This window comes from Archocentrus centrarchus, unplaced genomic scaffold (assembly GCF_007364275.1).
Source record: "Archocentrus centrarchus isolate MPI-CPG fArcCen1 unplaced genomic scaffold, fArcCen1 scaffold_26_ctg1, whole genome shotgun sequence".
Lineage (NCBI taxonomy): Eukaryota > Metazoa > Chordata > Actinopteri > Cichliformes > Cichlidae > Archocentrus > Archocentrus centrarchus.
Genome location: NW_022060256.1, coordinates 4,470,268 through 4,483,502, shown reverse-complemented (window position 1 = coordinate 4,483,502; position 13,235 = coordinate 4,470,268). Strand labels below are relative to the sequence as shown.

General features: G+C 42.2%; 1 protein-coding gene and 2 pseudogenes across 1 annotated transcript in view; 1 reads left to right on the top strand and 2 right to left on the bottom strand.

Moving 5' to 3' along the window:
* sh2d3cb (SH2 domain containing 3Cb) overlaps positions 1-13,235 on the top strand; it is a 47,522-nt gene that overhangs the window by 16,349 nt on the left and 17,938 nt on the right. The window contains exons 4-6 of the mRNA XM_030723532.1: positions 283-411; positions 2,713-3,107; positions 3,422-3,495. Coding sequence (XP_030579392.1) covers positions 283-411; positions 2,713-3,107; positions 3,422-3,495 — 598 coding nt within the window. The remainder of the gene's footprint in view (positions 1-282; positions 412-2,712; positions 3,108-3,421; positions 3,496-13,235) is intronic.
* Positions 4,689-7,016, bottom strand: LOC115775976 (UDP-glucuronosyltransferase 2A2 pseudogene; annotated as a pseudogene).
* On the bottom strand, positions 10,447-12,051 carry LOC115775964 (UDP-glucuronosyltransferase 2A2 pseudogene; annotated as a pseudogene).

Sequence of the window (13,235 nt, the reverse complement as noted above, 5' to 3'; positions counted from 1 at the left end):
TCATCCCACTCTGTCCTCTGTCAGCCGGCATTCACACAAAAACAGAGCAGAGGAGGCTGCAGATTGTCTACATGCTTGTTTTAGTCATTACTTTAAAGTAAAAGGCCAAACTGCTTCAGATTTTTTTGCAACAAGAAAAAATGCAGGAGATAAAAGACTCTGGTAGGAGTTGACCTTAAGCTACCAAAGGTCACACGATGGCTTAAACTCATGTTGTTGTCTTCCTGCGTTCCTACATGAGGGGGGGTTGTTTCTCAGCGTGTGCCTGTCATGTCTTTCAAGTTCTCCAAGGAGAAGTTTTGGTTGGAGCCGCCGTCGGAGAAGCTGAGGAAGCAGCTGGAAGAAGAGCTGAAGCTGAGCGGCACAAACCTGAAGAGCCACGCTTGGTACCACGGATGCATCCCCTGGCAGGTCTGCCTCAAACACACACACATGCAAATACACACAGTTTTATTTTGCAGCTGTTGTGTGAATATCTTATCATTTAGGAAAAATGCTTTTCATTACCTTTATTACTTTGGGTTACACAAAAAAATCCGACACATTTAGGACTCTACAAATAAAGAAGTTTCTTAGCATATGAACTTAGCATTCATGCATTAACTTCAGACAGTTTTGGGAGTATCAGTTCAGGACATTATCCGCAGCAGGAAATAATCTATTTCAGTGCTGCTCATAATGCCCGTTCAGCAGCTAGGCATTGAAGAGTACTCAGTGGTTACGAGACAATTATTAGATTCTCACTTGCATGCATCTGGACATCATAAGGGCCAGACTGTGATGGATATTTGCATTTTGATCAAGCAGAGACCTTCCGGGCTGAAAAAATGAAGCCACCACAGAGCTGACACACTCTGCAGTTCCTCTAATGGCCACTTGAGGCTGACCCCCCCCCCCCCCCCCAAAAAAAAAAAATAAATCTGCTCCCATAGACGCCAAACTTTCTACAGTTTCTACAGGGATTAAAGAAGTGTTGTATGAATATATAAATTGCAGTAATGTGCCCACCACTGTCCAGAAGTCGGATGCATCCAGTATCCTGTAATGGAAAGAGAAAAGCTGATGGCTGTTGAGGGCTGCTGTAGGGAAACCAGCATCTTCAGTCCTTACTACGATCAGCTCACTGAGACATGGCCAACTTTAATTAATTCAGTTTAATTAATTTTAGTATAAAAGTCACTATTAGAACATCTGACATTTTGCACCTTTTCTTGTTCTGCCACAGTTGCTGTTACTGCTGACAGAACAGAGAGTTTGATTTTAAAGTGTTGGGTTTTTAAAAGATGATTTTTTTCCCTGTCCAGTTGGCATCAAGAGCAGAACGGTGATCAGAACCTGTAGAAATAATATCCGTCCATTCAGCTGAGGATCGGTGGAGCCTGTCCCAGCAGTCATAGGGTGAAAGATGGAGTACACTGTGGACAGTATGCCAGTCTAACACAGGGCTAACACAGAGACAGGCCTCCACTCACATGGGGAATACCCAGAGAGAACCCATGCGGGTACAGCAGTGCTAACTGCTGAAATACTGCATTTCATTTTACAGTCATGAAGCTGTTGGACCACAAGAGGGAGCGCTATCCAAGCCCCAGGCTGAACTTTGGAGACCGATGTTCTCTAAATCCCTTAGTTATGCTGCTATAGGCCTAGGCTGCTGGGGGGTTCCCATAATGCACTGAGTGTTTCTTTTCATTCACCTTATTTACTCTGTTTATACTCCACTCTGCATTTAATCATTAGTTATTATTAATCTCTGTCTCTCTCCCCCCTCAGCAGATGACCCCCCCCCCCTGAGCCTGGTTCTGATGGAGGTTTCTTCCTGTTAAAGGGAGTTTTTCCTTCCCACTGTCACCAAGTGCTGCTCATAGGGGGTCATTTTGACTGTTGGTTTTCTCTGTATTATTGTAGGGTCTTTACCTACAATATAAAGTGCTTTGAGGCGACTGTTGTTGTGATTTGATACTATATAAATAAAATTTAATTGAACTAATTCTCTTCAACATTAGGCATTCAGATAAACTGTATACTTCAAAATTCCCTCTTTTTTTAAAAGTTTCCCTGCCTGTTCAACTCATGCCAGTAATAAGTAATAATATATAATAATTTAATAATAATATAGTAATAATTTTCTCAGTATCCAAGACCTTGCTGCTTTGCAGCTTCGCACATTGGATCAGTGGCTTTTCCAGCATGTCCCCTTTCAGAAGCAGGAAAAACTTAGTGGCCTATCAGTCGTATAGTGTCTGTACAAACAGGGTCCAACTGGAATTTAGTGAAATAAAGGTCATCCTGATAGCATTTGCAACCTTTCTTTGTTTTTTATAAAACATTTTTACTTAACTTAGTTCGACTTCATGTTTTCCCTGTTTGCCCACACTCCTGCAGCAGCTCCATCCCTGCCCACAGACACCAATGAGATTTCTGTCTCTGTTTCTGAGTCCTTAGACCAGCAGATGTAACAAGTCTTTCATGCATTTTGCATATGTCACTATTAAAAATAGATACATTTTCATTTGTGTGTCAAGTATTGCATTTTCTGGACTTTTAGAACACTGTTCACTCGAAAAAAAAAAGATTTTTAGTAACGTTTTATACCAATTAGACAAAATATGAGAAAAGTAAAGTATCACCCTCCATCTTTAACCATATAAATTGTAGATCTAAAAATGATGCCATGTCTAATAACTAACAGAAATCAAAATATTTGCTCAGGTGTCGGAGAGCCTGGTGGTGAACCACGGCGATTTCCTTGTCAGGGACTCTCAGTCCAGTCCGGGTGACTTTGTCCTCACCAGCCACTGGGAACAGAAAACTCTTCACTTCCTCGTCAGGAAGGTGGAGGTTCAGTCTGCTGAGACTTACACCCGGGTTCAGTACAGCCTGGAGAGCGAGGTCTTCGACTCCTTACCCGCCCTTGTTCATTTCTACGTGGGCAGCCGGGCGGCTCTGACTCGGTGGAGCGGAGCGGAGATTCACCGGCCGGTCAACAGGACGCTGCCGCTTAGCTACCTGGAGACGACCTTCCGCACCTCCACCAGCTCCTCCTCCTGCCAAAAGGAGCTGAGCAACTGTAGCATGGGAGTGAAGGAGAGGGTCTGCCCGAGAAGGTGAGGTTCCACTCAGAAGGCTGAAAATGAAAATCATGCATGATACTGTGAATGTGAATCTGAATTTTGACTGTTTGAGCCTATAAGTTCATTTTACAATAAGAAAGAAAAACATCAAATTGGACATGTTGAATTTCTTGATTTACTTGAGGGAAAAAACTGTGGACAGGTCCATGGAGTAATTAAGTATGAACATGACTTCATCCTCTTGATGTCCAATTATTGATCTGCTAAAGGAAACGTGGTGTGCTCCTATAATATCGTCACCCTCTTAAAATAATGACCTGAGTCATGTGTCATCTCTCTCCATGTAGTCCTTCCTCTCACCACCACAAGGAGGCAGACATGAACAGGGAGCAGGATGGCCAGCTTCATCCTTCCAGCTGCTGTAAGTTAAACTCTTTCTCCTCTTACTCTGAGCTTATAGTAAGCTTTTAATACTCCCTAAATCATGAAATAGAATCAATAATAACGTTGAGGGTCAAGAAATTACAGTTTTTAAATAGGAGTCTGACTTCTGTTCACCAAAGGCCTGGTCAGGTCTTTTTAGCTCTTAGCCACCAGTCAGGAGCTTCAGTCTGATCTCTGAGGCTTCTATAGTCTCAGCAGGTCGCTGGTATAGACCTGGGGCTAAACCATTATATGCCTTAACCTCTTAACATACACAAGCATCTTGTCAGAAACTACAATATTTTACATTTATAATGCAGTCTTATTTTTCTCTATAGTTTACAGTAAAAGGTGAGATCTGGTAGATATTAAGAGTTTTAAAGCAGTGATTCAAAAGTTTGCTTGGTCAGTTTTTGCATGTGTGTGTTCAGTCTTAGAGAAGCATGAAGCTTGGACAGGCTGGACTCACAAACAGCTGCTGTAGTCTCACTGGTGTTTAATACAAGCATGGATCTCTGAGTTTATGGCCGATTTGTTTGTATAATAAAGAATATTTGATAGCACACAGACAGAAATAAGTAGAGTAAGTTGGGCTGTAGGCAAATATTTGAGTGTTTTTCTGCGGTCGAGCTTGTACATATGTCAACGTCACGCTCAAGGATCCTAACAAAGACCCTCAAAGTCTTGATCAAAGTTATAGTTCAGTTTCAAACTTGGGAAGCAATCCATCATTTCTGATATGTTAAATATTTACATATGTACACTCGATTGATCTCATGAATATTCATGGTAAACTTTTAATATTTTTGCTTTCTGCTTTTAAACAAACGTGATTTGGCAAATTTTTAAAAAGCTGTATTTTTGAGCTGGTGTACTTTTTCTTCAGTAGAGACTGTCAGGAAGTTTGGGAGCTAGAGACAGAGGGTGGCATGCAGTAAAGGTGCCTGTGAGGTGCAAAACTGTTTATGAAATCTTAATTTAACTCTGAATATGAGGAAAAAATAGAAACATTTTCTGTACTGAAGAGAAAAATCTCAGATGAATGTGAGAAATTAAAGAGAAACTCGAAACACAAGTGTAGTTACTGTAACCAGAGCCAGAGTAACTAAACTTCTGTTGATTCAGGTTATATTAAATAATTTAAGAAATCACAACAACAACAACAAGCTTCTTCACTCCTGATTTAATAGTGATAAGTTCTTGAGTCCTGATATTCTTCCATTACAGTCCAATGTTTCACTTTATTCATGCAGCAAATATGACTTAACCTCATGAAGTCCGAGTTATTAAGGGTCCCAAACATTAGTCTGAGAGAAAAAGATTTTGATTTATGGCAGTGAGAATTTTCTTGTTCCTTCATTGCCAAAACTTGGGAAAGCAATTTTAAATAAACAAAACTATTAGGGTAAGGATTGGGTTTGGGGTCATCGCCAATCATTGCATAGAGCTCACAGGGTTAAAGGGTAAAAATAATAAGAAAGTCAATGTCACAACAACAATGGAAACATTTATGTATATTTTGTTAATGAAACATAGCGACTAATTGTGATCTATGTTGACATATAATACAATGCACCAGTGTGGTTGTATACTGTATATATGGTACACTGTGTCTGTATGACACTAAATATAATGGCCATATTACAAACGTTTTTCTTACATATTGGAAATTGCAGACAGTAAGGATAGTAAGTAAGTGTAATTATGTGCAAGTGTGCATTGAACAAGAATTAAACACTCAGTCAGCAGGATTTCATCATTTAAGGCATAAAATTAGTAAAATTACTAGATATATTACTAGATAATTTACTAGATATAAACTCAAGAAAATGTGAGGTTGACTGATGTTTGAACTTCTCACCAAACTGCACAGAAAATCATTTACATTTCCTGAAGCTAAAGACAGAAAAGAAGCAGTTACAAATGTTGCGACACATTCATCATTCCTTTTTAACTTTGCTTCTATAAAATACCTTCTGCCAGAGAAACCTAACTGCACAAATCCAAATGGTAAATACGAGCAAAACAACTGCCAGCAGAAACGCTGCCACATCGACCGAGTAGTACTGGATGCTGGACATCTTGTAAGACTCTGTCCTCAGGTGCGCCGCTCCTTTGTGCCGCATGACAAACTCTATCCAGAAGATGGCTCGGTCCAGCGGTTCCATAGGCTGATCTCTTTGGAGGCTGGACAGCTCCTTCATCTTCTCCCTGTAGGATGGTTCGTAGAGTACCTTCCTTTAGTGCCTCCAGGAAGTTTTCTTTGTTCACTGTTGCAATGTCAAGGACTTTGGCCACACCTCTTGCTTTCATCCTGAAGAAGTTATCCGGCTGATCAAACATAAGGGGCAGGCCGACCAGAGGAACCCCGTGGTAAATGGCCTCCTGTATACCATTGGTGCCTCCGTGGGCCACAAACACCCTGGTCTTGGGGTGACCCAGGAGGTCATTTTGGGGCAACCAGTCCAAGATTAGCGTGTTATTACCAGTTGTGGATGGTTTTGTGCCTTTGTGCCTCCAAATCACCTTCTGAGGAAGTTCGGCAAAAGCAGCGGCAATATCTTCAGTGATGTCCTCAGGAAGTTTTTCCACCAGGGTCCCCAGTGTCATCACAATGACGCCATGTTCACCAGAGCTCTGTACAAAGTCCTGTAGCTCTTTAGACAGGGGCTTGGAGGGTTTGCACTGGAATCCTGACATGTAGACGACGTTTGGCATTGTGGGTCGAGGGAACTCGAAGGTGAAATCGTTTCTCATCAGCCAGATGTCTGCTGACTGAAACAGCTCCATGTAATGCACGTCACTGCCAAAGTAACGATGGACAAATGGTTGTAGTTTGGTTCTGCAACATACCAAATCTGTAAACGTGTGAATAAAAAAATAAAGAATATTCTGGACTCGCTGAATGAAAGTCATCTTGTCAGTCAGCTCTGACCCTGGCGTGGGATGTAGGACAGTGGGGAAGGTGCAATTGCAAAGTGGCCGTCACCCTGAATAGTCCATCTCACGTTAAAGACAAGTGGAAGACCCAAACGGTGAGCCATAAGACGCCCGTACCAACCGCAGGGTCAGTAAGAACTAATCATATTTGGCATCACGGAGGCTCTGCATCAGCTTGGTATCCTCAAACATCCCCTCCACCATCTGAAGCACCTTCTTATTCATTTCATGAAAATGTCTAATCAAGTCATACTCCAGAGAGAAGCGAGTCCAAAATGAAGCACCTTGTCGACGCATGATTAGTGTTTTCATTACAAATCCTCCAAAGCGCTCCTCGTCAAAACCAGCCGAGTGATTTACAGTGATGGACTTGTAGTGAGGGGATTCTGGCTTGATGTACCAGGTGTCTCTTGGCCGCACCACTGTGATTTCATGTCCTCTGGAGTGAAGCTCTGCAATGATGACATTCATGTTGACCCAGTGACTTCCATCCACAGGGAACACCAAGACTTTCCCTCCACTGACCAACAGTGTAGAGCCTAGCAGCACTACAAGTGCCACCAAGGTTGACTGGTACATCTCTGAAAGAGATTCTGACAAAGATGTAAAGATGTTAGAGCTCTCCTTTCCAACAAGGGTTTGAGTTTAGTAGTATGAACAGTGGTGGAACTAATTATTGTAACCATGCTGTATTTGTTAAGCGGTTCACTTCCAAAGAAATGAACAGTCTCTATTTTTAATGGAGAAAACAGAAAATCAACCAAAAATCCAGAAATTTTTAAAAAAATAAAAGTAATAAATTGAGTAAAATAAGTATTTGATCCCCTACTACCCAACCAGAATTCGGGCTCCTACAGATTGGCTGTGTGCAGATGTCGCACGCAGATTATAATCAATTGATTACAGATACTCCCGCTCTCAACTTGTTATGTGTCTGAAGCACACCTGTGCACAGAGTCAGCGTCTTCCATTCCAACGTCTTCCACCACCATGGGCAAGACCAAAGAGCTGTCAAAGAACATCAGGGACAAGACTGCAGACCTGCACAAGGCTGGAATGGGTTACAAGACCATCAGCAAGGAGCTTGGTGAGAAGGTGACAACTTTTAGTGTGATTATTCGGAAACTAAAGAAATATAAAATGACCATTACTTATCTGTGGTCTGCAGCTCCATGCAAGATCTTGCTTCATGGCGTGAGGATGATCATGATAAAGGTGGTGGCTCAGCCCAAAACTACATGGGAGGAGCTTGTTAATGATCTGAAGGCAGTTGGGACCACAGTCACCAAGAACACCATTGGTAAAACTGTGCTGTAATGGATTGAAATTTTTCAGCACCTGTAAAGTCCTCCCTGCTCAAGAAGGCACATGTACAGGCCCATCTTAAGTTTGCCAGTGAACATCCAGATAATTCAGAGGAGGCCTGGGAGAAAGTGCTGTGGTCAGATGAAAGCAAAATCAGGCTCTTTGACATCAACTCGACCCACCGTGTTTGGAGGAAGACAAATGCTCAGTGTGACCCAAAGAACAACATCTCCACAGTCAAGCATGGAAGTGGAAGCATTATGCTTTGGGGCTGTTTTTTTGCTAAGGGTGCAGGATGACTTCATCGCATTTAGGGACTACTAGACAGATCATGTCTGATGAAATCTTATACAAGAACACTGAAGATGGGTGATGGATGGGTCTTCCAGCATGACAGTGATCCAAAATATACCACCAAGGCAACAAAGGGGTGGCTAAAGAAGAAGCACATCAAGGTCATGGAGTGGCCTACAGAAATCTGTGGAGGGAGCAGAAGTTTGAAGTTGCCAAGCAGCAGCCAAGAAACCTGAAGGATTTACAGAGTTTCTATAAAGAAGAGTGCACCAAAACCTGGTTACCAACTACAGAAAACATCTTACTGCTCTGCCTGCCAGCAAGGGTTTCTCTACCAGGTACAAAGTCACATTTTGTTTGGGGATCAATACTTTTTTTCACTCAATGGCATGCAATCAGTTTATGACTTTTTTTTTTGGGGGGGGGGGGGGGGGGGGGGGGGGGTGTTGGTTGATATTCTATTTCTTTCCATTAAAATGAAACTACCATAAAAATAGAGACTGTTCGTTTCTTTGGAAGTGAGCAAACTTATAAATTCAGCGAGGGATCAAATAATTATTTCCCACACTGTATCAACTTAATAAAGAAATACCAGAGAAAACATTTAATTAAGTAAACATGGCCTAACCAATAGTTAAATTTGGCCACTGGAAGCCAGGCGTATTTTCCACCTCGGCGTTGGTTTTGGTTCAGATCAAATAAAGGCTTAGATTTAGGCTATGTTCACACTGCAGGCCTTAATGCTCAACTCCGATTTTTTGCAAAATCTGATGTTTTTTCTCCGTGGTTGTCCACATTTCCAAATATATGCGACCTGTATGTGGTCTCCTGTGTGAACTGCAAACAACCTAAACGTGTCCCGCATGCGCAATAACGTCACACGTAGCGAGCGTGCTCAGTGTTTGCAGAAGTAAACGTGGATCAGGATGCAGAATAGCGACGTTTGTCGAGTGCCGATGACGTACAGGTCGGATGAATGTGACCTGGCCGTACAGACACAGGTCACATTTGGAAAGATCAGATGTGTATCGGATTTAGGACCACATATCCAAGTGACCTGGGACACATTTGTAAAAATCGGATCTATGTTGTTCAGACTGTCATGAAAAGATGAGATACAGGTCGCATAAGGGCAAAAAAATCGGATTTGGGTCACTTCAGGCTGCAGTGTGAACGCAGCCTTAGATAAAGGTTAAGATACAGATGTGATTTGCTATCTTGCACTCATGAGCCTCTCACTCACAGCAGTGATCATCCAACATAAATGATCTCATTGTTGCTAAGTGAGTGACTTTGTTGCTAGGTTTTCCTACCTTCTTAACACAGAAGTTACAAGATAGCAAATCAAGTACTGAGTCCCATACGAATATCAACGATCCCAAGAAAGAACATGAAACTTGTTCTCTTGATCAGGGTTGTGGTTTTAATTTCAAACTTGGGAAGCGATCCTTCATCGTTAATGGCAAATGTAACAATCAGCAATGCTTTGCTGAACTTCAACATGACGTTGGCATTCAAATAAACATTGATGTATGTTTATTTCATGTTTGATATTTAATATTTTACTTTGTGCTTTTTAAACAAAAACTGTTTGGCTCATTATTTTCAGCAGTGTTGTTAAAGATGTCATTTTAGGTGTGTGCACCTTCATTCAGTAGAGGGTGTCAGGAAGTTTGGGAGAGAGAGAAGGGATGGCATGCAGTAAAGGTGCCTATGGGATGGAAACCCAGCCTGTTTATACTATTTTAATTTAACCCTACATATGAGAAAATAGGAAAAATTAACTGTAGTGATTAAAAATAATCTGAGGTGAATGTGAGACATTAAACAGAAACTCTAAACACAATGACATTGTCCCTCAAGTGCTTTCCGGTTACAGTAACTAAAAACTCGTGTTGATTCTGGTCAGACTAAAGCATGTAAGAAAACACCAATAAGCTTTTTTCTAATTACTTGTTTGATAGAGACAGGCCACCTCCATTATTAAGGATAAGAACAGTTTGTGTTTTATACATATAATAAAATGTATTCCACTGTTAAGCAGGACCTGACGCAAAACTCTTCCTGTGTGCTCTTAAATAAAAGAATAAACATCATCATCAGAAGTCATTCAGACACGTTTAATCATCTTCCTGTTTAACTGTTACACAATTTCAGTAATTGTGGTCATTCTTACAGTGTTTACAACAGTATTCAAAATCAAATGGATATAAACTCAAAACTGGTTTGCTTGACTGGTTTTCTAACTTCTCACCAAACTGCACAGAAAATCATTTACATTTCCTGAAGCTAAAGACAGAAGAGAAGCAGTTACAAATGTTGCGACACATTCATTGTTCCTGTTTTTTTTTTTTGAACTTTTTAGTTTCAACAACAATTTTATATCAACACATACATATGTCCACCCTTGTCACCTCTCACATTTCATATCTTCATCATTCTTTTTAACTTTGCTTCTATAAAATACCTTCTGCCAGAGAAACCTAACTGCACAAATCCAAATGGTAAATACGAGCAAAACAACTGCCAGCAGAAACGCTGCCACATCGACCGAGTAGTACTGGATGCTGGACATCTTGTAAGACTCTGTCCTCAGGTGCGCCGCTCCTTTGTGCCGCATGACAAACTCTATCCAGAAGATGGCTCGGTCCAGCGGTTCCATAGGCTGATCTCTTTGGAGGCTGGACAGCTCCTTCATCTTCTCCCTGTAGGATGGTTCGTAGAGTACCTCCTTTAGTGCCTCCAGGAAGTTTTCTTTGTTCACTGTTGCAATGTCAAGGACTTTGGCCACACCTCTTGCTTTCATCCTGAAGAAGTTATCCGGCTGATCAAACATAAGGGGCAGGCCGACCAGAGGAACCCCGTGGTAAATGGCCTCCTGTATACCATTGGTGCCTCCGTGGGCCACAAACACCCTGGTCTTGGGGTGACCCAGGAGGTCATTTTGGGGCAACCAGTCCAAGATTAGCGTGTTATTACCAGTTGTGGATGGTTTTTTGCCTTTGTGCCTCCAAATCACCTTCTGAGGAAGTTCGGCAAAAGCAGCGGCAATATCTTCAGTGATGTCCTCAGGAAGTTTTTCCACCAGGGTCCCCAGTGTCATCACAATGACGCCATGTTCACCAGAGCTCTGTACAAAGTCCTGTAGCTCTTTAGACAGGGGCTTGGAGGGTTTGCACTGGAATCCTGACATGTAGACGACGTTTGGCATTGTGGGTCGAGGGAACTCGAAGGTGAAATCGTTTCTCATCAGCCAGATGTCTGCTGACTGAAACAGCTCCATGTAATGCACGTCACTGCCAAAGTAACGATGGACAAATGGTTTGTAGTTTGGTTCTGCAACATACCAAATCTGTAAACGTGTGAATAAAAAATAAAGAATATTCTGGACTCGCTGAATGAAAGTCATCTTGTCAGTCAGCTCTGACCCTGGCGTGGGGATGTAGGACAGTGGGGAAGGTGCAATTGCAAAGTGGCCGTCACCCTGAATAGTCCATCTCACGTTAAAGACAAGTGGAAGACCCAAACGGTGAGCCATAAGAACGCCCGTACCAACCGCAGGGTCAGTAAGAACTAAATCATATTTGGCATCACGGAGGCTCTGCATCAGCTTGGTATCCTCAAACATCCCCTCCACCATCTGAAGCACCTTCTTATTCATTTCATGAAAATGTCTAATCAAGTCATACTCCAGAGAGAAGCGAGTCCAAAATGAAGCACCTTGTCGACGCATGATTAGTGTTTTCATTACAAATCCTCCAAAGCGCTCCTCGTCAAAACCAGCCGAGTGATTTACAGTGATGGACTTGTAGTGAGGGGATTCTGGCTTGATGTACCAGGTGTCTCTTGGCCGCACCACTGTGATTTCATGTCCTCTGGAGTGAAGCTCTGCAATGATGACATTCATGTTGACCCAGTGACTTCCATCCACAGGGAACACCAAGACTTTCCCTCCACTGACCAACAGTGTAGAGCCTAGCAGCACTACAAGTGCCACCAAGGTTGACTGGTACATCTCTGAAAGAGATTCTGACAAAGATGTAAAGATGTTAGAGCTCTCCTTTCCAACAAGGGTTTGAGTTTAGTAGTATGAACAGTGGTGGAACTAATTATTGTAACCATGCTGTATTTGTTAAGCGGTTCACTTCCAAAGAAATGAACAGTCTCTATTTTTAATGGAGAAAAACAGAAAATCAACCAAAAATCCAGAAATTTTTTTAAAAATAAAAGTAATAAATTGAGTAAAATAAGTATTTGATCCCCTACTACCCAACCAGAATTCGGGCTCCTACAGATTGGCTGTGTGCAGATGTCGCACGCAGATTATAATCAATTGATTACAGATACTCCCGCTCTCAACTTGTTATGTGTCTGAAGCACACCTGTGCACAGAGTCAGCGTCTTCCATTCCAACGTCTTCCACCACCATGGGCAAGACCAAAGAGCTGTCAAAGAACATCAGGGACAAGACTGCAGACCTGCACAAGGCTGGAATGGGTTACAAGACCATCAGCAAGGAGCTTGGTGAGAAGGTGACAACTTTTAGTGTGATTATTCGGAAACTAAAGAAATATAAAATGACCATTACTTATCTGTGGTCTGCAGCTCCATGCAAGATCTTGCTTCATGGCGTGAGGATGATCATGATAAAGGTGGTGGCTCAGCCCAAAACTACATGGGAGGAGCTTGTTAATGATCTGAAGGCAGTTGGGACCACAGTCACCAAGAACACCATTGGTAAAACTGTGCTGTAATGGATTGAAATTTTTCAGCACCTGTAAAGTCCTCCCTGCTCAAGAAGGCACATGTACAGGCCCATCTTAAGTTTGCCAGTGAACATCCAGATAATTCAGAGGAGGCCTGGGAGAAAGTGCTGTGGTCAGATGAAAGCAAAATCAGGCTCTTTGACATCAACTCGACCCACCGTGTTTGGAGGAAGACAAATGCTCAGTGTGACCCAAAGAACAACATCTCCACAGTCAAGCATGGAAGTGGAAGCATTATGCTTTGGGGCTGTTTTTTTGCTAAGGGTGCAGGATGACTTCATCGCATTTAGGGACTACTAGACAGATCATGTCTGATGAAATCTTATACAAGAACACTGAAGATGGGTGATGGATGGGTCTTCCAGCATGACAGTGATCCAAAATATACCACCAAGGCAACAAAGGGGTGGCTAAAGAAGAAGCACATCAAGGT